This window comes from Hyperoodon ampullatus (genome assembly GCF_949752795.1).
Source record: "Hyperoodon ampullatus genome assembly, chromosome: 5".
NCBI lineage: Eukaryota > Metazoa > Chordata > Mammalia > Artiodactyla > Ziphiidae > Hyperoodon > Hyperoodon ampullatus.
This window is the reverse complement of record NC_136918.1, coordinates 127442326-127469506: the sequence shown is the minus strand read 5'-3', so window position 1 is coordinate 127469506 and position 27181 is coordinate 127442326. Positions and strand designations below refer to the sequence as shown.

Here is a 27181-nt window from a genome sequence, read left to right as displayed (position 1 = left end):
TCCCAGTAAGAGATATAACACACTGGGCATAGTCTCCTGTCTCCTTTTTTGTCAATTACATTAACACAGAATTTAGATCTCAGCCCACAAACCACCAATGCTTGTCATCCAGTTAAAATGCTGTAGGCATTTCAATTTCTTAAGAAAATTTCTACATAATATGTAAGGCTGTAACAAATAAGACACTTGGGAAAAAAGGAAAATGAAGAAGGAAAGTGGTTTTACATTTCTAAAACAAAACTGGAGTTGGTATAATCGTATGTTTCTTGGTAAGAGGTTATAAAATGTCATACATATACATTCTCATTTAAATTAACACTTAATTTTACTTAATACTTCCTCCAATCTAGTAGATGCGTCATACGACCACATATAACAGCACCCACTGCATTTGTTGCCCCCCTAAAATGAAGAAAGTAGAAAGGTACACAATGCCTGTATTTTTATTCATTCATTCATTCATTCATTTATGGCTGCGTTGGGTCTTCGTTGCTGCGCACAGGCTTTTTAGTTGCAGCGAGCAGAGCTACTCTTCATTGCGGTGTGCAGGCCTCTCATTAAGGTGGCTTCTCTTGTTGCAAAGCACGGGGTCTAGGTGCGTGGGCTTCAGTAGTTGTGGCACATGGGCTCAGTAGTTGTGGCACACAGACTTAGCTGCTCTGTGGCATGTGGGATCTTCCCGGACCAGGGCTCGAACCCATGTCCCCTGCATTGGCAGGTGGATTCTTAACCACTGTGTTACCAGGGAAGCCTCGATGCCTGTATTTTCATGGATATGATTTCTTTTCTCCCCACCCCTTTTTTTAACTTGTATTTTTAAAAAACTTTTAAATTGGGAAATATATTACACAAACAGGAAGGACACAAAAGCGAACAGCTCAGTGATTTATCACAAAGCGGACAGTCACCTGTTAACTATGACTCAGGTCAGGACACAGAGCACTGTCAGCACCCTAGAGCTCCTCTGCGGCGCCTCCCCATCATCACCCCTCCCTTGCTCTAAAAGGTTACACAATCCTGTTTCATGATAATAATTCCGTTGCTTCTTTTTATAGTCTTATCACCCAAACATCATCCATAAATGCTGTAATTTAGTCTTGCTGGGTTTTTTTATACTCTACTATATAAATCCAGTATATACTCTTTTGGGTCTGGATTTTTTTCACTGAACGTTATGTTTGTGACATTCACCCATATCAGTGCATTTTTAATGGATACACAGTATTCCCTTGTATATTATAGTTTATTTATTCACTCTACTGTTGATAGATATTTGGGTGGTTTCTGGTTTGAGGATGTTATAAATAATGCTGTTATAAGCATGCATGTGAACATACATGTACATTTTTGTCTGGTACACCCTTAGAAGACAAACTTCTGGGTTATCGGTCACAGTTTACATTCCTACCAAAAGTGTAGAAGCATTCCCACTGCTCCATATCCTCACCAACACTTGGTACAAGCAATTATTTTAATTTTAGCCACTCTGGGGTGTGCACTGTACCATTTTATTGTGGTTTTAAAATACACTTCCCTGGACTTCCCCGGTGGCACAGTGGTTAAGAATCCGCCTGCCAACGCAGGGGACACGGGTTCAAGCCCTGGTCCGGGAAGTTCCCGCATGCTACGGAGCAACTAAGCCTGTGTGCCGCAACTACTGAAGCTTGCGCACCTAGAGCCCGTGCTCTGCAATAAGAGAAGCCACCGCAATGAGAAGCCCGTGCACCGCAACGAAGAGCAGCCCCTGCTCGCCACAACTAGAGAAAGCCCACGCACAGCAACAAAGACCCAACACAGCCAATCAATCAATCAATCAATCAATCAATAAAATACATTTCCCTGATTACTAATGAGGTTGTGAACCACTGCATATGTTCATTGGCCATTTGGACAATCTCTAGTCTAATGTGTCTGCTTAAGTTTCTTGCCCATTTTTCCTAATTTTCCTATGGATTTGTAAGACTTCTTTAGATATTCCAGGTAAGAGTCTTATGTCAGATATGTGTGGCTTGACTTTCTCCCTCCTAATGATGGTTTCTGATGACCGGAAGTTTTAAATTTAAATGTAGTCCAATTTATTGATCTTTTCCATTATGTTAGTGCTTTTGGCTCTGTTAATGTCTTTCCTCATCTACTGAAGTCAAGCAGGTATTTCTAGATGTCTCCCTATTTTACTTTCACATTTAGAGCTACAAGTGACATAGAATTGATTTTTAGTATGCTATGAGGAAGGGGTCAATATGGATAGTCAACTGTCCCAGCACTACTGATTGAAAAGTAGGTCTTTTCTCCACTGCCATCTTTAAATCAAATGTTCCTATATTCTTGGTTCTATTCGGGCTATCTACTCTAATCCTTGTTCTATTTGTCTGTCCTAAGCAAATAGCACACTGTCTTACTGTTGCTGTAGCTTTACAATGAGTCTCAATATCCTGTAGAGCAAGTCTTCCCACTTTGTTAATTAATCTTCTTCAGGTGTCCTGGTTATCGTGATACCTTATATTCCTATATAAATTTTACAATTATCTTGTCAAGTTCTATGAAAACATTTATTCAGGTGGTTACTGCATTGAAAGACCAATCTGGGGAGAAGTGACATCTTGATTATTAATTCTAATAATTCATCCGTAATTTTGAGGGGACTTGTATGTACACAATCACATCAACTGTCAAAACTGATTATACAGAAAGGATCTTTAGATAGTTGGCAAAGTGTTTGAGACTGAATAAGTGATAAGTACATTGAAAATAAAGCACTGTAGTTACTTATGTATGCTAAGGAAAACAAATGGTCATTCTGGAAAAGAAAAATAATCATGATAAACTATGTAATAGTACTCACATGCCATGATCTTGTAACAATAAATACTGATCTAACCAACACTTCCACATAATTATATAATTACACTTGGATGAAGGGATGGGAAGGGTGTGTGTGTTAATGATGAGAGGTAAATTGTAATCTCTGTGAAATTCACAAACAATGCTCTAGTGAAACATGAAGTAGCAGTAAAAGCATGTTATTTAGGAATACAGAGGTAAACTGCAGAACTGCTTTACCAAATTTACTCTTCCAAAAACACAGGCATAATTCCTATATATCCTACTTCTCAGATACTTAAGTGCACATACTGAATTTCTATCGCTGTAGTAAGCATAATTTATGACAGACAGTAATTATGTCAAAAACTTTCATACCACTTACGAGAAATTATAAATAATTATTCTACTCCAACTCAACTGATGTAAAGTTTGGATATTCAGATTTAGGCATATTGTGGGGGAAGGAAAAACAGGGATATGGGTTGACATTTTGCATCTAATTATAAAAATTGACAATATCTACGTATTTGCTAGAATTTACACTCATTCAGTTCACCTATACCAAACGATAGCATCTCTGTTATGTAAATAACAGAAACCTCAAAGATTAAATACGTTGGTTTTAAACATAGTACATGCTTTTAAATCAGATAAAAACAAATAATCTTAGAATCATCTTTTAAAAAACTCTATGTACCTCAAGTTATTACTAAAAATCTTTTTAAGAAGTAATTTTTAACATAAATGTGAAAATTTTTAGTTTTATTTATATAAAGAAAACGTTTTATAAACAAGTATTTTAACATCATTACATAAGTGTTTACACTAGAATAAGAAGCTATTTTTTAGAAAGGTTTGATACTTAAAGAAAAGTAATAAATTCTTACCTTAATGCACGACTAAGTTTCTCATAGTTCATTGTAGGTTTATTTTTACGTTGTCCCCATTTTTGTGCAACCAGTTCGGGCTGATTTAGCTTAAATTCTCCTTCATCACCAACCCAAGAAATGCAGTCTCGAGCATCCTTGTCAGTAAGAAGTTCTAGCAAAAACTGCCACAGTTGGATTTGGCCGTTGTTTCCTAAAAATTGACAAGAATGACAAACATTGACCACAATGCTATGGATTAACAGAAGGCAAAAGACAACACAGGTCTTGTGGTGCATACATCAGCCACACTAAAAACACAATTTTGTTTTTACAAATGCTGTCTAAGTATTGCCAGAGAAACAGTCCATATTCACATTTTCATACTGTGAAATAAAACGAAATATACATAATTCGACAAATTTTATAAATACCAGATGATAATGCAAAAATACCTGTTCTGTTCCCAGGTGAACTTCTGTCTTCTCCTGAAATCCTTGGAGCTCTTTGTACTTTAGCTGCCTTTGCACTACTATTTATAGCTTTAATGGCTGTTGGTGTAGCAGACTGCACTGATGCTGGAATAATTTGCACAGCTGCAAAGCAAGACAAGGAAAAAAATATTTTTTCTCCTTCCAATACAGTGAAAAAAATTACTGAAAGAAATAAAACGCAATTAGTTTAACTAACGCCCCTCTAATTACCTCAGCACAAGTTCAGAGGATAAGGTATAATGTCTGTATTACAGTTTGTGAATCTTAACATAGCGAATAAAAGTTGGTCTCCTTATTTTGGACAAACTTATTGATGTGATAAATCTAGTGATACATTAAAGTTATTTTAAAAATCTATTTTTTAAATTATTTGTTCATAAAAAATGGTTTATCAAATTTTGGAGAATGTGGACAAATGAGAATTCACGTTCCACCGCTGATAAAGAGTACAAACATACCCCCTTTGAGAAAAACTGTGGTCTTACCTAGTAAGGTTGAAAGGGTAGAAACCCCATGATATTACAACCAGAGAATCTCACAAGCATTCTTACAATATTCATTCAATGATGTTCACAAAGTTTTAAAAATAATATATAGCAGTGAAAATAAAATTGAGCTACATGTATCAACATGGGTCTCATAAATGTTAACCAAAAAAGCAAGTTACAAAAGGATATGCACAGTATATCACCATTTTTCCCCAGAAGTTTAGACATGTATACAACAATGCCCTAAAGTGTTTATGGTTACTTAAGTTGGTAAAAAGATAAAATATGCATAGAATAATAAACATCAAGTTCAGGATAGTCATTTAAAGTGGGATCTACAACAGGTAAACCTGATATACAAAGTTTTATCTCTTATGGTATACACAGATGTTGGTTATACTTTATTATTTCTTTGTATATCTAAAATACTTCATACGAAATTTAAAAATTAGTTTTTTTTACTACCTTGCAGTACTAAATAAAGAAAACGTTTCTTATTGATAAATGGGCCACATATTATGGGCACATGAATACTCACGTTGATCAATTGTAACTATCTCATTCATCTGTTGTTCTTGGCTTGCCAATACATCTGAAGAACACACATAAAAATTTTTTGTTTTCACTTAAACCAGAAATGCAAACTCCAATCCAGTAAAATTCAACTTAATAAAAAAACAAAAAACAAAAAACTCCACAACTAAAACAAAAACCAAGCAAACAAAAGAGCAAAACATCAAACAATTGAAACTTACTGGCATAATAACCTAAAAAGATCCTTGATAGTCATTTTACAGGGAAAAGATATTTTTAAGAGAAGCAGCAGAAGGAAAGTTCCAAATTCTTTTCATGTTCAGAAAAGTTATTCAGAGAACCAGGGTTTTCTAAATGTAAATACCTATTCTAAATCTATTTATCTATGTTTTATGTAAAATAGGAAATCTTCAAGATCAGATCAAAGATGAGAATATAGATCACAATGAAATTATTTAGATACACTTTCTTCATCAAAAAGGCTCTTTCTCTTCAAGATGGTATGAGAAGAGTATCATAATTTACTTATCTAACATTCATTTTTTAATAAAACGGCTTTAACTTTAGAATGCTTCTTCTTAAAGACAGCCAAATTTTCAGTGGAATTGTAGCTGTCCTCAGTGTCACAACTGAACTAAATAATTTAACATGTCTATAAATACAGCTCTCGATATGAGTTACAGTGTAAAAGGTCCTAGTAACCCTTTGGAGAACCACTCATTACTCATCTGTTGCTATTCCCTACTTAAATGCTATTATTTTCCTCTCAGACAAGAGTTACACTTCCCAGTCTATATTCCTTCAGCCTATTTAGTGCCCATCATAGACTGGATGCTTCTCTCTTGAACTGAAATTGCACCTACCAGCAGTCATCTGTGTACTGAGTGAGTCCTGGGGCCTGGGCTCCCAACACACTTCTACTTAGGATGCCACGCCAGGATCCAACTAAAGACACAGAGCTGGAGAGGACTGGGAAACTAAAAAGAGATCTGAATCCTACTTCTCAGATGGGAGCTTTCTTTGGGGGTCCTGAGTTTGGGAGTTTAAACAATTACATGGAACTAGCCTCAGATTTGGGTTCTGATCTTAGCACTCACTAACTGGCTTTGTGGGTGTGGTAAATTATTCAACCAACTTCACCACTGATTTCTTCATATTGAAATGAGATACCCCCACCTACCACTGTATGAGGTGGTTGTAAGGATTAAAGGAAAATATTTTTAAGAAGCACAATGCCTGAAACATAGTTAACTTTTCAGTAAATTGAAGACGCTATTCTTTTATCCACATTCCTAGTTCTGAGCATTCTCCCCAAGAACCACTGTCCCTCTTGAAGAAAAATGCATGCTTTATATTTGTGGAATATTTTCCCTCAGATTTTATAAAAGTAACTTGAAAAGGCAAAGTGCTATTGGAATGAAATTGTTCCATTCGTGACTGTAAATAAACACAGTGCCCTAGACCAAAAAGAGGCAAAAGAGAGTCACCACCACACAGCACAGGCATTCCTGATCTGTAAGATCAGCTTCTCAGCCCTGCTTTTCAGAGTGGAGTTTGGTTTGTTTCCTGGGAACTCTCAAGATAACAAGGCAGAACAAAGAAAGAGAGGGGCTTTGGAAAGCCTGGTCCAAGACCATACAGGCACTCTAATTATCATATTCCTCTATAGCCCTCAAATCCTGGTCATGCATGAAGGAAGCAGAGCCCTAAGGGGCAAAGCTCTGAGTGTATGGAGGCATTTTATGAAGAAACTTTGGACACTAAAGGCATAAGGCAATTCTTTTTTCTAAATAACACCCTCAGCAAACTGAGAGCTTTGTGCCTTTGGTGGCAGAAGACATATTCACACGAAGAAGGACATCATAGAGCTGGTACTACTGGAACATTTCCTAATTATCTTCCCCATGTATTGTAGGACTTCTTTGATGAAGTTTCACCAGAAGGGAAGCTGCAGGAAGCTGGTGGCTCGGGTGGGAAAACTAACACAAATATGTAAAGATGGAGCTCTATCTGTTCAGTACTGTGTCTCCTTGATAGATCATTGAGGAAAAGATAATAAATGCTGGGTTAATAAATGTCTTTCAGAAATATGCTGTAGACTTCACTCTACAGGAGGGGCCAGAGAACTAGACTGTGCCCAAAGGAGCCTGTTCTGAGAGGTAAGGCTTGTGAATTACAGAAAGTCTGCCAGAAATAGCCTTACACATCACCCTATCCATTCCCAGATTCTGAGAATTAGATTCCCAAACCAGATGGGATTTCCTCACCAGGCAAAGAACCACGGCCAGATAAGCAAGCAATTCCCTAAGATACTCATCTAGGCTCTGGGGCTTTGTTACTTTTGAAAACAAAACAATTCCAGAGCAGAGCTCTTCTGAAGAAGACCCATTCTACTACTGACTGCAAAGAGATGGAAAGATACACGAGATTTCTCTGCCCACTGTACTAGGAAAAGTCTCCGAATGAGCTTTAACATTTGAGAAGCACTGGGAGAACCAGAGAGAAACAACCAAAAAGTGCTGACCCGGGAGACAGAGCGAAAACCATGAATTGGAGAAAAACTAAACTGTAGTCTAAACACTGTCCTTGTTCTATTCTCGAGAGTCCCTACAAGAAAATGTTTCTGTAAACATAACTTACATGTTAAAAACCTGAAACAATTCAGAATTTACCTTACTCAGCTGAAAAGCTCTGCAGGGAAGAAAACCTGTGAAGCTAAGGGTAAACTTCCAACCAGAACATTCAACTTATTTATCTAATAGGAACTGAAATTGGAAATAAACCCTGTAAATATAATGAATGTAATAAGTCTTTTAAATATTTTTTCCTCCTAATATTTAAGAGAACCAACACAAGAGAGGTATTACCAATAAAAACAATGAAGGAAAGCTTCTCTGCAGAGCTCATTTCTTATTCAACAGCAGATGAAAACCCTAAGCATTAAATGACTGTGAAAAATCCCTCTACCAGATCTGTCCCCTTACTGGGTACACAGTAGGATGAAATGCTACCAGTTACATTTTCATCCATAACCATTATAAAACAAAGTCAGAGTGTCCTATTCACACATTCTGAAAACTATATGGGTTTGGCTAGCATTCCTGATTTATTTAACAGTGTCAGTGAATGGGTTACTGCTAAGATATTTTAACAGTCACTGATATATAAGATGGATTAAAATTCAAGCAAAATCATTTACATTTATTTGAGCTCTTTTTGTTGGACAGCCAAAATCATAATAATAATGTCTGTCAAGCAACATGGTAACACTATAACCAGTGGCTTCCAATTCAAGATGGTGTGTTGCATACTTACACTTCCCCTTTCTCCCTTAAGATCCCATTCAATTAAAATACATTTTAAAAGATTTAATCCCAATAATGAAGGGAATGAGAGGGAAGCCATCTGTGAACAAATAATCTTAAATTTCTAGAAGATGAGCATAAAGGACAGAACTGACTGATGAAACAGAAGTCAACAACTAGAATATATGAACAGAGCTAAATGCAGGGCATAGAATCTTACTTCAGAACTTGGATTCTAGGGTTAGTCTGCCTGGGTTTGGATCCTGTCTCTGCCTCACCTTAGGTTGTATAACCTTGTAGGGGCTCTCTAAGCCTCAGATTCATATCTGAAGACATAAGGAAAGTAATGATCTGTGGCATTAGTACGAGATCAAATGAGATAATACATATAAAGCTCTCAGCACAATTGTGCTCTCAGCACAATTAATAAATGTTAATTATTATTGCTATTATCAATGAACAATTTAGATGAAAACAAAGTTATAAAGAAATAAAACTAAACTTAAGCTACAAGGCAAATAGACAATAATTTCAATTTTATACATTTTCGAAGAAGTTCCAGATGACTCCAGAGGATTTCTCCCCGAGGAACCCGCTGAAAAAAATCTTCTTGGTTGAGACTACAGAGTTCTCTTCCAGAAATGTTCAGCGTAGTGAGGTCTATATCGGTCATGCTGAATTCCTTCATTACCCAAACCACCCAATGCAGGACTTGGTCTGTGGACCACTGTATGGGATCTAAAGAGAAAAATATTACCATTGGCCTAGTTGCATCTTAGATATTATATAAATTTACAGTTAACTTGTCAACACACACACACACAAACACGCAGATAAAATCCAGACAGGTTACTTTTTTTTTACAAGTAAGTGAAGTAAATAAACTCATTATATGAAATAAAAAAGATTCTTATGCTCTATTTTCTCCTTAGCTCCTTTTCAATTTCTTAATCTAAATTTTTGATGGATTCACCTATTTCTACATGTTAGTCTGGAATTTTACCAAGAAAAACAAAATGCAAAACTGCTCTCCAGTGGGCCAAATGGAAGAATAAAATATATGATTACCTTGTAGGAAATGGAGTAAATTAAACAAGTTTTTAAAAATTATTTTGTAGTAGTGTATGATTTGATGCACTGAAAAAATAAAACTATAAGGGGTTTCTGGGGAGACATATTCTCCAAAATATGAAGGTAATCTTTCCTCACTTTTACTTCTTGTAAAAAGTCAGTTGTTCCTGCACTTACCCTTATGGTGGCACTTACAATACAACACGCTAATTGCATGTCTACTCAGCTGTCTCCCCCTATAAAACCTTGAGGTCTTAAATATAAGGACTGTGTCTTGTAAACCACTGAATCTTCAGAGCTTACCATGGCGCTTTGTGCATACATTTGTTAAATTTATAAAAGGTGAATCCAAATAGTTTCATTTTCTTCATCATTTTTTACTATTGAATGAATTCACAAATAAAAAAGATGGCCAACATGTGTAAACAGTTCATGATTGTATCCCTGACACATAACGGAATTTCTACTCACAGAATTTTAATAAATACTAGCTGAATTAATTTTGGTATAGGTATTTCTGCACGGAGAAGGTAATCTATCCAAATGGTATTGATTATATGCCCCCAAGATGCATGCTATTCAATAAGAAAATAAGTGAGGAAAAAATAACACTTAGGTACTACCTATCAAGAGCCAATTTACAGTAAAAATGAATCAAACATAATACAAGATTGAAAGCCACAGAATTGATTTTTTATTTGATTTTTTTTCACAAGGAAGTTAAGGAAGGAAGATTCTAAGAAGATGGCAGCAAAGTTTTAAAATTTCTCTGAATGCACACATAAAGCAAAACAAAACCCACCACTAAAAGCAACTAGAGATCAAAACCAAAAATCCATGGACATTTACAATTAAACCAGGTGACATGACATCCCCATGGAACCCAAAATACATGCAGGTGAAGACAAAGCAGTAACAGTCACAAGACCTGTATGGTATCAACATCTGTGCAGGAGGAAGCAGAGGGAAGCAAAGGAACATCTCACTCTCCATCCTGAGCATGCGAAAAACTGAACACAGCCAGGAAGTATTCTTTGAAAGCACAGTTTTGCCCAACCCAATAGCAGAGGAATACAAAGGTCCATGGTCAGCTTTAAAGGGGATGGAGCAGTGAAGCATCTTTGGAATTTTCAAACTAAGCCAAGGATCACTTCCAGAAAAGAAGACCACAATAAGGAGAAACTGGTGGGAGTGGAACTGAAATTGAGTAGCATCGAAACACAAAGGAAAGGAAAAGGGAAAGAGGAGGTCCAGATAAAAGTGAAGTCAAGGAACAGACAGGAACTGAAAAAGCATGAGGCTCTATCCTGTAATACTACTCAAAAACAACAAACAGAAGGAGTTCTGGAAAGTTAGAAAAGCTATCCTGAAACACACTTCAAAGTTCAAGTAAGCACATTTTATGTAAACATGAACAAAAAAGTATCAGGATCAAAAAGTTAGGGGAGGGCTTCCCTGGTGGCGCAGTGGTTGGGAGTCCACCTGCTGATGCAGGGAACACGGGTTCGTGCCCCGGTCTGGGAAGATCCCACATGCCGCGGAGCGGCTGGGCCAGTGAGCCATGGCCGCTGAGCCTGCGCGTCCGGAGCCTGTGCTCCACAGCAGAAGAGGCCACAACAGTGAGAGGCCCGTGTACCACACACACACACACAAAAAAAAATGTTAGGGGAAAATAGTTAGTCCACCTTGTTTTCTTAAATAATATCAGGTCTTCTAGTTTAACATAACTAATTGCCATGCATGTTCTCCCTGCCTCTTTTCTCTAAGTCCTTAGTAAAATGACAGTAAAGAAACTTCTGAAAGATGTAAACTCACAGGAACATGAGTGGGAAATGACAGAAATGGAAGCATCTCCCCACCACGTAGGCACCAGGAACACTTTAGACCGGTCTACAAACCGAAGAGTGAGACCCTTTCCACCCACTCCACTTCCCTTTCCACTTCCAGAATGCAACATTCACACACACACATCAACCCTAAATCCTCACCCCAACCTTCTACTCCTGACAGGTGTTTGGCCAATTTTCCAGAGAAGTTGGGAGACCCAGGAAAAAGATCTATACGTGCTGACACTTGAAAATCTTTTAATAAAATGACCAACACCCCATTTTACCAGCATAGTCAACAAACCCCTTCCAGACTTCAAACTAATTAGCTTTAAAGTTATTCACTCTTAAATATGAACAGATGGTCAAAAATAATCAGATTATTTGAGAGACTAAAAGGAAACCACTAGACGACCAAAAATAAACAGAAAAACAGAACCCAGAGGAAGCAGAAATAATGCAATAACAAACTGCAAACAACAAAAAAAATAATAATAAACCCCCACTTCACTGTAATCAACATAGAGAGGAGAGAAAACATGATACCTGTAATATAAGATCAGAATGCTATGGAAAGGGAAAAACCAAAATAAATAGCCCTTGTAAATTGAAAATAAAAATCAGTTTGCAATATAAAGACAAGAAAGGGACTTCCTTGGTGGCGCGGTGGTTAAGAATCCTCCTGCCAGTGCAGGGGACACGGGTTCGAGCCCTGGTCCGGGAAGACCCCACATGCCACGGAGCAACTAAGCCCGTGCGCCACAATTACTGAGCCCGCAAGTCACAACTGCTGAGCCTGTGTGCCACAACTAATTGAAGCCCACACACCTAGAGCCTGTGCTCCACCAACAAGAGAAGCCACTGCAATGAGAAGCCCGTGCACCGCAACGAGGAGCGGCCCCCACTCGCCGCAACTAGAGAAAAGCCCGCGCTCAGCAACGAAGACCCAACACAGCCATAAATAAATAATATATAATTAAAAAAAAAAAGACAAGAAAATTTGGCAGAAAGTAGTACAAATAGATATGAAGGTGAAAAATAAGGAAGAAAAAAGATGTAGAGGATCAACCCAGGAGATTCGATAGGAGTTCTAGAAAAAGAACAGAGAAACACAGAAGGTTATTATCAAAATAATAATGAAGGAAAACTCCCCAGTACTGAAGGCAGAAATTGTCTAGATTAGCACTGTCCAACATAACGCAGGCCGCTATGTAACTTTAAAATTTTCTAATGGCTACATTAAAAAGGTAAAGAAACAGATGAAATTCATTTTGATAATAATTTCACTTAATACATCCAAATGTTTTCATTTCAACATGTAATCTAGGTAAAATATTTATAAGATTTTACATTCTTTTCCTTTTGTACTGGGTGTTTTACTCTTACAGCATATCTCAATTCAGACCAGGCATATTTCAAGTGCTCACATGGGACTGGTGACCACGGCACTGGGCAGCACAGGGCCAGACTGAGATGCTACACAAAAACCCCGAAATTGACAGCAAATGAAAAGATCCACACTGCCACCAGACTTGGTCTTAACAGCTTTCTTATTCTTTGAGGAATGGCTTAGGTCTCATCCTTCAAACTGGACTCTTTTATCTTGTTATGCTCCAGTGAATAACTCCTATCCTTGCTTCTTTAATCTTTCCTTCTCCCACTAGTTCCACACCATTTATCTACAAATACACTCAGGTCGCCACCAACTCTTGAACCTTCAATATTATTTATTTATTACCCCAGCATTCTTCCCACCTGCCCATCCCCCAAATTAATACTCAATTTTCTCCATTTCTACAATGTTTATTTAGTTCTTATAATTCAGCTTTGTCGCTCCAACTCAGCAGCTGCTTTTATCTAAATCTACCAATGAGCCTCTAATGACCAAATGTAATAGATATTACTCAGTCAGCATTCTTTGACTTTCTCAGCAGCGTCGAGACTTGTGACCATCTAAAACTCTTCCCCAATTTCATCAGCACTATATACAGTTCTTATTTTCCTTCTATCTGTTAAGCTTTCCATGTCTCCCCCCCTTCCTGTTCCTCAACCCTAAATGTTGACAAGGTCCAGCATTATGTTCTCTTCCATTTTATCTCTCTCCGTCAGAGACTGCATCTACTTGTATGACTTTAACACAAATTCAATGTGACTGAGTCCCAGATAACATCTTTATCTCCAGTCCAAATTTTGTGCACCTGAAACTACTTTCTGGTGACCTCCAGTTGAATTTGTACTATTACTTGAAAATCAAGTACAATCAACACTTTCCCTTGAAAAATCTTTCCAATACCAGACTTTCCTACCTTGCCCACTAAGGTTTAGAAGGCATGGACTATCTTTCCTGTGCACTACAGAAAGCCCAGAATTTAACATGGTGCCCGGCTCAGGAAATATGTAATAAAGATGTAACCAATTCTTATATTATTATTGCCTAGTCACCCAAGCTTGAGAAGTTAGATCAATACTTGAATCTCCCCTCTCTACCCTCACACAATCCATCAATCAACTGCTCAGTTCCATCACTATTTTGATTCATCTCCTCCTTTCTGCTCCCACAGAAATCACCTGGTCTAGGCTAACCTAAATATTATCACCTAGTCACACCCCAACTACCTGCTCCAACTTATGCCATATACCACTGCCACATTCATTTTCAACTGTCACTTCCATCAATCAAAAACAGTTCTACAATGCTACAGAATAAGTCCTTACCCAATGCATCTTCTCACGACTCACACTTCTCAGCTTTGCACAAACATTTCCTGTCGGCAATGTCTAGCAGTTTCCTTGTCTATAATAAACTCTTTCCCAATTTTCCCCCAGACCACTATGATCCTTTTGAGATTCTAATAGTATGTTTCTTTATACCAGTTATTGACAGCTTAAAAACATGTTACCTTTATAGCAATTATCTTTTTTCATTTATCTTCTCTCTCTTCAACTACATTGTGAATGCCCTAAGGGCAGATTTTTTCTTTGTATCTTTGTATTCTCAGCACCATCATATGTTACAGTCCAAAAAAACCAAAAACAAAAACAAAGAAAATCAATATATTTCCTAAAAATTCTACATTTAAGATAGATAATTTACTCACCCTACTGTCTTCCATGTCAAGCCTACTTATTACTCTACTTAACATAATTATTATGTCTTCCATGTCAAGCTTAATTCTTATTGTTCTACCCAACATAATTATTATGTATTTTATTACCATAGGGTATCCCAAGACGTTCTTGCTCTTTCCTATAACCTTCCAGAGCAGCAGCCCATCTCGTCACTTGTTCTGAGGTTTCATCTGAAATGGTTGTAATGTGTTTTGTGCCATCAAGAGTTATCACTTGAGCTTCCTCAACAAGATGTGCTTCTGCTTCGGCATGGTGGGCATCTGGATCAATAACTACTTCAACTGTTTCCGCAGGTTTAACAATTTCCAGGATGTTTAGCTTTGGTTCAATTCCTTACCAGTGATTAAAAAGAAAAAAAAGTATATCTAAGTGAAAACACGAAAGTCTCTAACAAATTAAAATTTAGTTTAGTTTATATGTTCTCAAATGGTAGAGCAAGGCTCCATTTTAAATATTTTTAGCATTATGTCTAGAGAATTTAAACAGATTTCTATTAAATGATAAAAACAACAATTCAACAGAACTTTGATAGATTAGATAACAGTACTGTACCAATATTAATTTCCTCATTTTGATAACTGAACTGTGGTCATGCAAAAGAATTTCTTGTTTTCGGAAAACACACTAACGTATTTAGAGATAGGAAGGAATAATGTCTACATCTCATTCTTAGCCAGGTCAAAAAAATAATGTGGGGATGAGGGAGAGAGAGAATAAGGCAAATGTAGTAAAAGTTAACATTTGGGGAATCTGGGTGAAGGATATCCAGGAATTCTTTTACTATACTTGCACCTCTTCTGTAAGTCTAAAATAATTTAAGAATACCACCACCACCATGCATATATGCACACATGCATGCACGCAAGCACACACACACCCCACCTACAAACATTAGGAAAAGAAGTACCACAATGGAATAGAAAATTAAAACTACACTATGGAGAGTATAAATGAGTAGCTACTTATCCTGAGAAGCTGAAAAAATTATTTACTGACTCCTTTTCTTTTTAGAAGACAAAGTACATGTATTAAAAATGAACAGACACTATGTTTGTTACATTAAATTCACATCATTAAATTCTGATTTTCATTTTCAATTGAATGAAGAAAAATCCAAATACTTAAGATATTCAAAATAGAATAAACTAGCCCTTTATGAAATAATCTCAGATACTTATGTTAAAATAACAGCTCTAAAAAACTATCATACTACTTAACAGCTACTGTTTGCTCACTGATTCAGTTACCATCTATATCAAAAATTTAATCAAAGTGTATTTGAAAGAAAAAACAAAACTCCATTTCAATATTCTGAAGTTCAATCAGGAAAATCATTATTACAAGAAAATATACAGCTAGCACTCATCAGGTGGTATAAACAAGTCAGTTCTTTCAAATATACATGAGGAAAAAAATTATAATTTTTGAAGAAGATTTTTCCTAAAAATTATCCCCTAATCCTCCATTCAAATTGCATCAAGTCAACTCTTCTTAAACGCACCTGTACTGAGAGGTCACTAAACTTTTAAAGATAAAAAACAAAGACTGATTTTCTTTCCTATTCCCAACAATAGTAAATCCTGGGGAAATTAAGGATCATTAAGTAGGTAATTACCATTTTCATAATGTGAAGAAAACTTTGGTTTGTGAAACATAATTGTAAGCAATACAATATGTTCAGAGATGAAAATTAGTCTAAAACTCTGGTTAGAAATCCCCAAAAGCCACATTTAAAAAAACTAAAATTCAACCCACCAAAAATGGTTACCTAATTTTCCAACTTGTGTATTTACACAGATTAGTAAAATACTGTGATGAATATGGCTGACTGGGTCACATCACATCCTTTGCAAATTCCTCTCTCTGTGCTAAACTGCAGACTATACATGCCCTTGCAGCTAGGGTTGCAGATGTGATTTAGGTTCTAGAATCACTTCCATGAGCGTTCTATTTGGAGATGAGTTAAGAGGGGACAAGCAAGCACACGGTATACATTTTTGGCTAATGTGAATCACTGAAAAGGCAGCATGGTTCCAAGTCGACAGCTATAGTTGTGACTTTCAGATTTGGCATTTTCCAGATCCCGGCAGAGCAGCAGCTTCCTTGGCAGTCCAGCTCTACAGCGTGGCTGAGGCATTCTTAGAAAGTCAACTAGAATCTAGTCTTTCAGCCCTCCCTGTGATCCGGTTATTTATTACTCTGTAATATACCCTTTCCTGATTAAAGTAGGTAGAATGTGTTATACTATCTGCTTCATCCTGACAGATAAAACAATTAAATCAAAAGCATGAATATTTGGCTATAACATCACATTAACTAATTTAGATAACCATCTAAAACTTATAAAACTGAGTTCCCATATTAGAAAAACATGAGCTAAACTTTTAAATAACAACATTAAAAGTAACTTACCTTGGTAAGAAATTACCTGTACACTAAGCTGTACAGTTCCGTCTGTCTTTACTCCTTGGTCAAATAAACTTCGTTCTGGATCCAGCTAAACATGGATAAAATGATTAAGATTATTTTAGCTCAGTCATCTTGTTTAGTATAAATGGATGTGCCAAACAGGACTTAATTACTGAGGCATACTAATTAAGTTATAAGAACACGTTTAATTATTCAAGTTGTCCTATTATTTAATTCTTTGCCAAAACTGAAAATAACTTAACCACTGTGGTAGCAGTTAAGGACAACACAAACGACAGGATTTATTGTAAGTGGTGGTTTTCTCTAGCTCTGGAGTCTAGTTTAGAATTTTAAATAATGCCAAAAGGCAACTATTTTTTCTGTAAAGGTATTTAAAGTAGAAGATAATGCTATTTATCTGCCATGAATAAGCAAGGGTGTTTTATTAGTGGGGACAATTTATATAAATTTATTTACATAATTCTTGCCATATCTCCCTTGTAACCAATGATACACATTTAAGATCAGGGTTAACTCTAAATTTCTGATCATAAAGTTAATGAAGTTAAAGGACTTACAACCTTACTACTTGACCTAGCTATGAATATTTTTTTTTTTTTTTTTTTTGCGGTACGCGGGCCTCTCACTGTTGTGGCCTCTCCCATTGCAGAGCACAGGCTCCTGACGTGCAGGCAGTGGTCATGGCTCACGGCCCCAGCCGCTCCGCGGCATGTGGGATCTTCCCGGACCGGGGCACGAACCCGCGTCCCCTGCATCGGCAGGCGGACTCTCAACCACTGCGCCACCAGGGAAGCCCAAGCTATGAATATCTTTAATCATAATTCTGTATCCTTTCAGTATCTGTCAGTATCAGTGCTTCTGAACACATTTCACACAAATGGCAAAAAGTAATTCTGACTTCTAGACATTTTGTCACCCATTTACCCATTTAAAAACAGGCTTCTGTTATAATTATTTTGAATAATGTGTATCTCTGTGTCTGCATATCATACAGCTGGAGGTATAAAGCTCCTCCCACTCTCATTCCCAAGAATTCAGCCAATACTGTAGTCATGGTACATATTTTCTAATATTAAAAACATCATACACATAAAGCCTAAAATCTTAAGTGACTATGCATCTAACTTAAACAGAGACAAGACAAACTTTGTAACCCTACACTCGGACAGGTCAAACATGGCAGCTTCACTCCTTAATACAATAGTCTCTGCCTGACATTTTGTTAAAAATTCTCCTCATAGCAAGATTTCTCCCCTCTCCAGTAGACACTGGTATTATCTACTAGAAGCTAAAGCCTGTGTAACTCTGAAGAGGGCTCTCAGGTACTGGACACTCTAGCTAGTTCAGTTAAGAGCTGGCGCAACAAAACTCAAGCATGATATTTGATCTCAGGTCATATCCCTTAGAGAAGTGCAACTCAACTGTTGTTCATCAGCTCTGAAGTCAGCACTCATCTGAAAATACAAAAGCATTACCACAAGCAGCGAGCATTCTGACTCCAACTGTATATTTGCATTAATTGACATGGAGAACAGAAGTTACTAACCTCAGATCCTTTTTGAGGAGGAGAAGGGGGAGGGGGACAGGAAGAAATGCAAAATGTCCTAGATGCAAGGCCAGCTCTGAATTCTATGGTACTATAAATTATGCATATTTCCGTTTATTCTACCAATATATATTGAGATCCTATGATAGGCTGGGTACTTTGCAGGTGTTACCTTCGTTTTGGTTAGGTCAGGTATTATAAGAGCAGCAACAAATATCAGAGCTAAAAGACAAGTAAGAGACTGAGTCCAGATTCCCCTTAATTTTACATACGAGAAAAAAACAGGTCAAGTCCAGTGACAATGAATTATTCAATAAAACTTTATTAAAAAGTCAGCCTCAAACAAGTGAAGAGTTTTAGAGTCACACAGGCCTCAGTTCACATTCCAATGCATCACTTTGTAGCTATGCATTGGGCAAATTATTTACTTTCTTTAAATCTCAGTTGCTACATCTGCAGAATATGATTAAGAATATCCTGACTTCAAACACTGATGTGAAGAATAAATGAGATAATTTAGAAATGTTTTGCAAATACTTTTTCATTCAATCTAAACTGCCCATATAGCTCTAGTTCACCATTTTTTAATGGCTGCCTTGAATTCCAATCTGTAGAATTTATCTAATTCCCTATTTTTGGATCATTTGAGATATTTTCAGTTTCTGCACAACCATGCAACATACACCTCTGCTCACCGAGGTGAGCATTTCTTTAAGCACAATTCCTTGAGGAGAAACTGCTAGATATTTTACATTCAACATTAACAGACACTAAATGCCAAGTTACCTTCCAAAAAGATTATGTTAATTTACCCTCTCACTGTTGAGAGAAGTGAAACCTTAAATCCTAAAATTAGAATAATATTAGAGCCACCTATATTCTCTTTAGAAGAACAACTTCCCTCCCCCGCCAACATTTATTAGACTTGCTGAAAAAAATAGTTAAAAGGGTAACTAAAATTCACAAGTTTCATTAAAATTTCAACTTATTCTACATCAAAATCTGATCTAAAAATAGACATATAATGATTTGAATTTTTAAAAATCTAAGGCAAAAGTTCTATAATATATGGAATAGCTATATTATAAGGCAGGAAGGGGGAGGAGTAAAGAAGAAAACAAACCCAACAATCCAAAAGATGACATAATATACATTAGTATAAAATAGTCTTAAAAAACAGAATAAACCTCTAGTACTTATTCATATGTTCAAGGAAGGTCTGGAGAAACTATTTGAGCAATCCTATCTAGGCAACTACCTTTGATACATATTATAAAAATACTCCTTTTCTTGAAAGAATACCATAAAACATGACTATAAATATGTTGCAAACACAATGTGTTACTATAATACTACCACAGGTAAAATCCTATTGCAGTAATTTCCAAGAAATATACATATATATTGGTATTTAAATCCTTATCCAAAATTTACTGCTGGAGCAAATAAAGATGGAAGGGAATGTAAAATCATTTGGTCAAATTATCTCTAAAAGATGAGGAAACTGATGCACAAAGAAGTTAAAAGTTAGTTAAAAACAGGGTGTGAGGACACACTTCTTCAGCTTCCAAGGTCAATGTGTTTCTCACTACTCTACGTTTTGAGCCCTGATTAAAATGCATTTAAACTTCTCATTTTATATTTGTCAAAGTAAAAAAAGAATGTTTGACTTATTACCCAATCTTTTAAAAATAATTTTAAGTGGAGGAAATTTTTCTGAAAGAATTTTTACTTCTAAATGCTTACATTTTATAATAATATAGGTCAAATGGAGAAAAAGACTACAGCTAGAGAGAAAAGGCCAACAAAAAAACATTTCTAACGCAGACGTAAATGCTGAAATACAAACCTAAAAAAAGAAAAAAATAATACCTGGATATCTTGCAGGCAAATTTCATGAGCATCCAAAGAACACTGCAGTCTTGGTTCTAGTAGTTTCTTTAAATTGCCTATTGGCTCATTGATGTCTATGGCCTGGCTTACACATTCAGCTGGAGTGTAGGTTTGTTCAACAATGCTAAAGAATATAATTTAAAGGATCCAGTGTTAAACAATATAATGGTTAACAATTACATTCTTACCCTGGATATTAATGCAATGATATGGTGAAAACAAAATTCAACACCAAAACACATTTCTGGCCTTTGAAACTCCTTTCTGCACAGACACCTGTCACAGTGGTAGGCTCATCACCAGCTAGTGTTGCCAAGCTTAATACTGAATCACATCGCACAGAGAAATGTTAGCTTGAAATTTAAGGCACCTTTGCAAATACACCTCATTATATACATACGTATGTATGCATGTGTGTATACACATACAAATATTGCATATACAATATTTATGGGGAAATGTTTGCATTTATATTATATTTCCAAGTTATTTTGAAGAATTTTAGGCTCAGAAAGGAATATAAAAAAAGCCTCTTCAAAACTTGTATGCCATCTCTACTAGTCAATTTCTTTTCCCAAGATAAATACAATTTAATAATGTAAATTATAAGACATGAAAATATAAGTTATCAAAAATATTTTCCATTTAATCTAATCTGAAAACTACTGGTTATAATCAGTCTAGATCCACCTTAAAAAATTATAATTTTCCTTTAAAACTCTCTAAGGGCTCTTTTGCATTGTTATTTCATACTTTGAATTCTACAAAGTTCCTTGAGGGTAAAATCTCTGGTAAGTAATTCTACATATCTTTTGTGAATCCTTATTTGAGGCCAAACAGAAAACAGGCACTGATTAGTTTGCTGAATTGATAAACCTAGAATTCAATCAAGTTTCACGACATGTTTAATTTATATATGGTTTAAATCTCATTTGCAGTTGTCAAAAGCAGTATGTATTTAAAAATTTGTCAAGTTCCATTTTCACATAAATTCCAATTATAATGCAATATACACATGATATTCACTGAATGTATTCAGCCTAAATTCCTAAAACTTTTAAAATTTATAAAACAGAACAGTCATGACTGAAAAAACCAAGATTATTTTAAAATAACAGTAAACATATTCTTATTATTACTATTTGTTAAGGTCAAATAATTGGGTCTTTTGGCTAAGTGAGTATTTTTACTAATTCTTCAGCTATAGCAGAGTGGGCTATATTTTTCTTTTTTTCATAACAATAATCTTTAAAAGAGTCAAATGTCACTTTAACACAGATTTTTAAAAACCTATTTTACATGAGCTCAACATTTAAAACATTTTTTAATATTCTGTTGCCACCATTTAAACCTTGGGAGATACATATAAAAAATCTGATTACCAATTTCCCTTGAGAAAGTGTGGATGATCTCACATCACTGGACCTAATTTCTGCATAGCAATCTGCTACAACTAGACAGCTAGCTATAACTGCTCCCTTTACATAGCTACTCTCCAGGTCAACAGTAACTATCAACCACAGTAACTACCAATCTCTTACATGAGACATCAGCAAAGGTTTTCTGTAAGGGGTCAAACAGTAAAAACTTCAGACTTTGTGGACCATTTGTATGTATGTATATATAAAAATAAATACGTGCATGTCAGTCTCCAAGACAGCCCAAATGATTCTTACCTCCTAATATTCACACCTTTTTATAGTTCCCTCCCGAATTGTACCAAGGTTGGACTGTGTGACCAAAGGACTAAGGACGGAGAGTGATATATGTACTGCTTCTTAGATTAGGTTATTTAAAAATAAGACACTGTGGGGGCTTCCCTGGTGGCGCAGTGGTTGAGAGTCCACCTGCCAACGCAGGGGACACGGGTTCGTGCCCCGGTCCGGGAAGATCCCACATGCCGCGGAGCAGCTGGGTCCATGAGCCATGGCCGCTGAGCCTGCGCGTCCGGAGCCTGTGCTCCGCAACGGGAGAGGCCACGGCAGTGAGAGGCCCGCGAACAGCAAAAAAAAAAAAAATAATAAAACTATCTTTTCCTCCCAGCTACAAAACCAACAAACCCAGTAAGTCTGAGGAAAAAGGCAATACATTATCCCCCAAAATGCTGAGGTGAGTTGAAAAAAAAAAAAAGGCCCCCAAAAGAACTTGGCTTGATTCTTAATTAGGCATGTTGATAATATAAAAAGTGGTAAATTCAAAAACTACCAACCTTTCTTCTGTGCACTCTGGCTTCTCGGTTCCATCAATCTCGATTTCTATCAGCTCCTCTGCTTCTCGTTTCGTCATGATTGAAGTATTTCAAAAGCTGACCCTACAAAAGTTAAAATGTAAGACATTCTGAAATTATCTGCCTAAGCAGACACGGTATACAAGAAGTAAAGACCCAATTCAAATAAAAGCGGAGGATAAGCAGAAGAGGAGGAAGTAATCTTCACGTATAAAAGAAAATCCACAAGTAATATTTATAAACTAGTTTTTGTTTAAATGGTGTTTATTAGCCTGACATGACATCATTATCATTCCCTTGGATTTACTGGGATGTTTTCAGCCCAATCTCAGTCAATAAATTAATTCAGGTTACTTCAAAATTAAGTAAAGGCATGTCAACTATATTACAGCAATTCAGTCTTAATAACAGATTTAAACCTGCAGCTTAAAAATCAACATGGAAATTTCCTGGCGGTCCAGTGGTTTGGACTCTGTGCTTCCACTGCACAGGGCATGGGTTCCATCCCTGGTCAGGGAGCTAAGATCCCTCATGCTGCATGGTGTGGCCAAACAAAAAACAACATGGAGATGAACAATTTACAATCGTTCAGCTAAAAGCTGTACCTTATTAGCAGAGTTATTGCAAACCATTATACTGACAGAATAATATAAATTAAAAGTTAATCCCAGCTTTGTGTTACAAATTACATTTCTTATCAATGCCAGTACAATATTCTCAAACAGCAAAATAAAGTAACAAAATTATTATAGATATTTGCATTATTGCCCTGATTACACACTAGAATTTTTTTTTTTAATTTTTTGTTTATTTATTTTTGGCTGCGTTGGGTCTTTGTTGCTGAGCGCCGGCTTTCTCTAGTTGCTGTGAGCGGGGGCTACTCTTCGTTGCAGCGTGCGGGCTACTCTTCGTTGCGGTGCGCGGGCTTCTCATTGCGGTGGCTTCTCTTGTTGTGGAGCACGGGCTCTAGGCGCGCAGGCTTCAGTAGTTGTGGCACGTGGGCTCAGTAGTTGTGGCTTGCAAGCTCTAGAGCTCAGTAGTTGTGGCACACAGGCTTAGTTGCTCCGCGGCATGTGGGATCTTCCTGGACCAGGGATCGAGGATCGAACCTGTGTCCCCTGCACTGGCAGGCGGATTCTTAACCACTACACCACCAGGAAGTCCCAACACTAGAATTTTTTATGATTGTTTTTCAGATGTGTTTTTATATATTTTAAACAAACCATTACTTCAGTTTTTAATTCTCTCGTGTAAAATTATTACCTGCTACATTAAACTTCCATTGATTTTTGTACCATTGATATATTATGTGCCATTTTGTACCATTTGTACTCCTGATACTAAAACATTATAATTTAAAAAATGCTAAGTAATGCATAAAATAGCTGCATATATTGGTATTTCTTTATGGCCATTTCCAAGGTGTTAATGTTGTAAGTTTCAGGCTGTTAGGACCTCACTGTAGGTCAGTGAATCTGTCCCTGGACTCCATATATACTCTCAGTCCAGAATAGAGTTTTCTAAGTTTACTACTACATCTAAAAAAGTACTTCTAAGTGCCTTCGACTCTTTGACTTGCAAGGAATGGTCCTCTAAATTTGGTATTTTAATGTTTACAAAGGAGTCCAGGCTCCCACTTTAAAGATTTGACAAAATGAAGAATTCAAATATTCATTCCTATTAATAATAACCATTATTTACTGAATATCAGGCACCACATTCAAATGCTTTACACAGAACAATCTTATTTTGAGTCCACCCCCACCGTCATAAGAAAACTATCCAGAGGTTAGTGAGGCTAAACTGCCTGTGGCTCCATAATGTCATGCTTTAGGTCTATCAACTGAAGTACAGGCTCTATACTGCAAATATACACTAGAACAAGAGCCACCACCATCTCTTACCTGGAATAGCCTCTTCCTAACACGTCCCTGTGCTGGTGCCCTTGCCCCCCTGCAGTCTGTTCTCAGTTAATACAACTGCCAGTGTGATCCTTTTTAAAAGTGAAGTTACATCACAGCACTCCTTTGATACCAGTAACAGTAAAAAAAAACTAAAGACTTCACAATGGCCAACAAGGTCCTACATGATCTACTCCCCATCCCCATTCTACTACTGCTCTGACTCCCTCTCCCACACTGGCCTCCTTACTTGTCCTTGCATCTTTCTTCTTGTCCGCAGCACTCATCCTCTAACATACTAATAATTACTACATTTATTGTCTTTCTCTGTTGGATCATTGTCAGGGTGCAAAAATCAAAACTGTCCAAAAGTGACCCCAGGAACTTAAGTTGGTTTGCCTGGCCTACGGACTTCCCCTAGCTACTGGAGGTGGGAGGGGCTTCCTCAGGTCCCAACTTCTCAAGGGACCAAGGCCTTTGTGGTAGGCACAATAACAACCCAGAACCTGTGATTATGCTAAATCACATGGCCAAGGGCAATTAAGTTTACTAATAAACTGACCTTAAAATACAGAGATTATCCTGGCTTATCTAGGTGAGTCCAAGGAAATCACAAGGATTCTTAAGAGTGAAAGAGGGAATCTGAAGAGATCCAGAGTGATTCAAAGTGAGAAGGACTTGACTGGCTGGCTATGACTGGCTTTGACGATGAAAGAAAGGAGCCACAAACCAAGGAACGCAGGCAGCCTCTAAAACCTGGAAAAAGGAAACAGATTCTCCCCTAGAGCCTCCAGAAGAAGCACAACTCTGCCAACATCTGATTTTAGCCCAGAAAGACCCATTTCAGACTTCTGACTTCAAGAAACGTATGACAATAAATTGTTTTCAAGCCACTAAGTTTGTAGTAATTTGTTACAGTAGCTCTGGGAAACTAACACAGTCTTCTTTCCCACTTTAAAAAGGATTGTAACTCTCCTCAGGTCCAAACATCTCCAAATGCTGGGGAGCTGGTTTTCTGACAACTTAGACTATAAATCGCTGGCATACAAATCTAGACTGCCTAGTACAAAAATGATCTGACTTTCCCCACATTATTAAGGTTGCTCTCACAGCTCCCCTACAATAAGAAAGCATAATAAGAGGGTGGGGCTCTCCACTGAAATAGATACACATCATGCACATCCAGCAGAATGCCTAGGCGCCAGCAGATTTTGGTTGGGATGATGAAAGAATGAAGGGCTTTTGTTTTCTTTTCTTGCTGACCCTGGCCTCGTAAGTCTTCCCTTTCCCCATAAAGCCTATTTCTTAACAGATACTATGTGTAAAACTGTGGAATTCATCCTGAGCACTAGAGCAAAGCAAGAGGTGGTGACCCAATAGAGACTATCCTTGTAGGACAACACAAGCTCACATGGGAAGGGGTATTTGTTCACAGATATATACAAAGAACTTTGAGCAGTGCCTCTCCCTTTGTAGGCACTCTATTAAAATGTGTTGGATAAGTGAATGTTAATAACAACTATTACACACTGTATAAGTGACTTCAGAAGCCTAAAAGGCTTCAATGTGAAAGGTAAAACTATGAAGCTAATAGAAGAAAATGGTGGGAATTTTTTTGTGGTCTAATGATAGAAAAGGATTTATTTCTTAAATAAAATTTCAAAAACATAAACCATAAGGAAAAAAAACTGACAGATTTCCTTACATAAAAATTAAGAGTTATGTCTAACTGACAGGCTACAGAGTAGAAAAAGATATTTCCAATATCTACACATGACAAGGGACTAATAATTGAAATACACAGTGAACTCCTGCAAGTTGATTAACACCCCCCCAAAAGTCAGGACAAATTAGAAAAGTCACTAAAGCATAGAAAAAGGAAACTCACATAAAGAGAAACCAAAATGGCTATGGACATGAAGAAATGCTCACATCCAAATTATTCACTTTATACTGTGCATATACGGCAAAGATTATTTTGGAGAAAAATCTAGCAGCACTTGCTCAAATAAAGTGCTTATACCTATGACCCAGCAATCTTGCCCTTAGATAAGCATTCCAGAGACATTCTCACAATGATTGATACTAGGATGTTAAGGGCAGCTTTGCTGTAGATAGCTGAAAGCTGAAGCCAATACAAGTATCCATGGTAAGAGAGTACTGCGGATACAAGAAAATGTGAAAGAAGCACACACTATGGAACTATAGTAGCCGTTAGAAACAAGGAGATAATGTACACACACATACACGCAAAAATCATAAAAACTGTACAAAAAAAAGAAACAGAATAAGGTTTATAGCAGGACAGCACTTAAAAGGATCATTTATGTTATATTTTCAGGGCCTACAAGGACATCCACTCCCATTTCCATAACCAACTTTTAAAAAAAGATTAGAAAACAAGTGAATTTTCTAGGAACTTTGGAAAAATAGAAAGCCTAAGAAGAAGTAACTGTAAGCAGATAGGGTAGGCGGTACCCAGAGAAGAAGGACCAGGCATGGCTTTCTTGACATAAGAGAAGCCATTTTTGGCCTAAGCCATTTGGGGATCTAAGCCTGGCCACAATGCTTACCCTTGAACAGGTCTCAGTAATAATGCTCTTAAGGAGTAACAATAGCAAAGATAATAAATCAGTTATAAAGACTCC

General features: G+C 36.9%; 1 protein-coding gene across 4 annotated transcripts in view; it reads right to left on the bottom strand.

Moving 5' to 3' along the window:
• GABPA (GA binding protein transcription factor subunit alpha) overlaps nucleotides 1–22691 on the bottom strand; it is a gene marked incomplete at its 5' end in the record, with an annotated part of 31797 nt that extends 9106 nt beyond the window's left edge. For 2 of the 4 annotated variants that reach the window (XM_079704268.1, XM_079704270.1), the window contains 8 exons: nucleotides 3711–3903; nucleotides 4145–4285; nucleotides 5210–5263; nucleotides 9054–9248; nucleotides 14623–14868; nucleotides 16949–17033; nucleotides 20385–20529; nucleotides 22615–22691. In XM_079704268.1, coding sequence (XP_079560394.1) covers nucleotides 3711–3903; nucleotides 4145–4285; nucleotides 5210–5263; nucleotides 9054–9248; nucleotides 14623–14868; nucleotides 16949–17033; nucleotides 20385–20529; nucleotides 22615–22691 — 1136 coding nt within the window. The remainder of the gene's footprint in view (nucleotides 1–3710; nucleotides 3904–4144; nucleotides 4286–5209; nucleotides 5264–9053; nucleotides 9249–14622; nucleotides 14869–16948; nucleotides 17034–20384; nucleotides 20530–22614) is intronic. The other 2 variants (XM_079704269.1, XM_079704271.1) reach the window with 2 other exon arrangements.
• Nucleotides 22692–27181: the final 4490 nt, after the last annotated feature.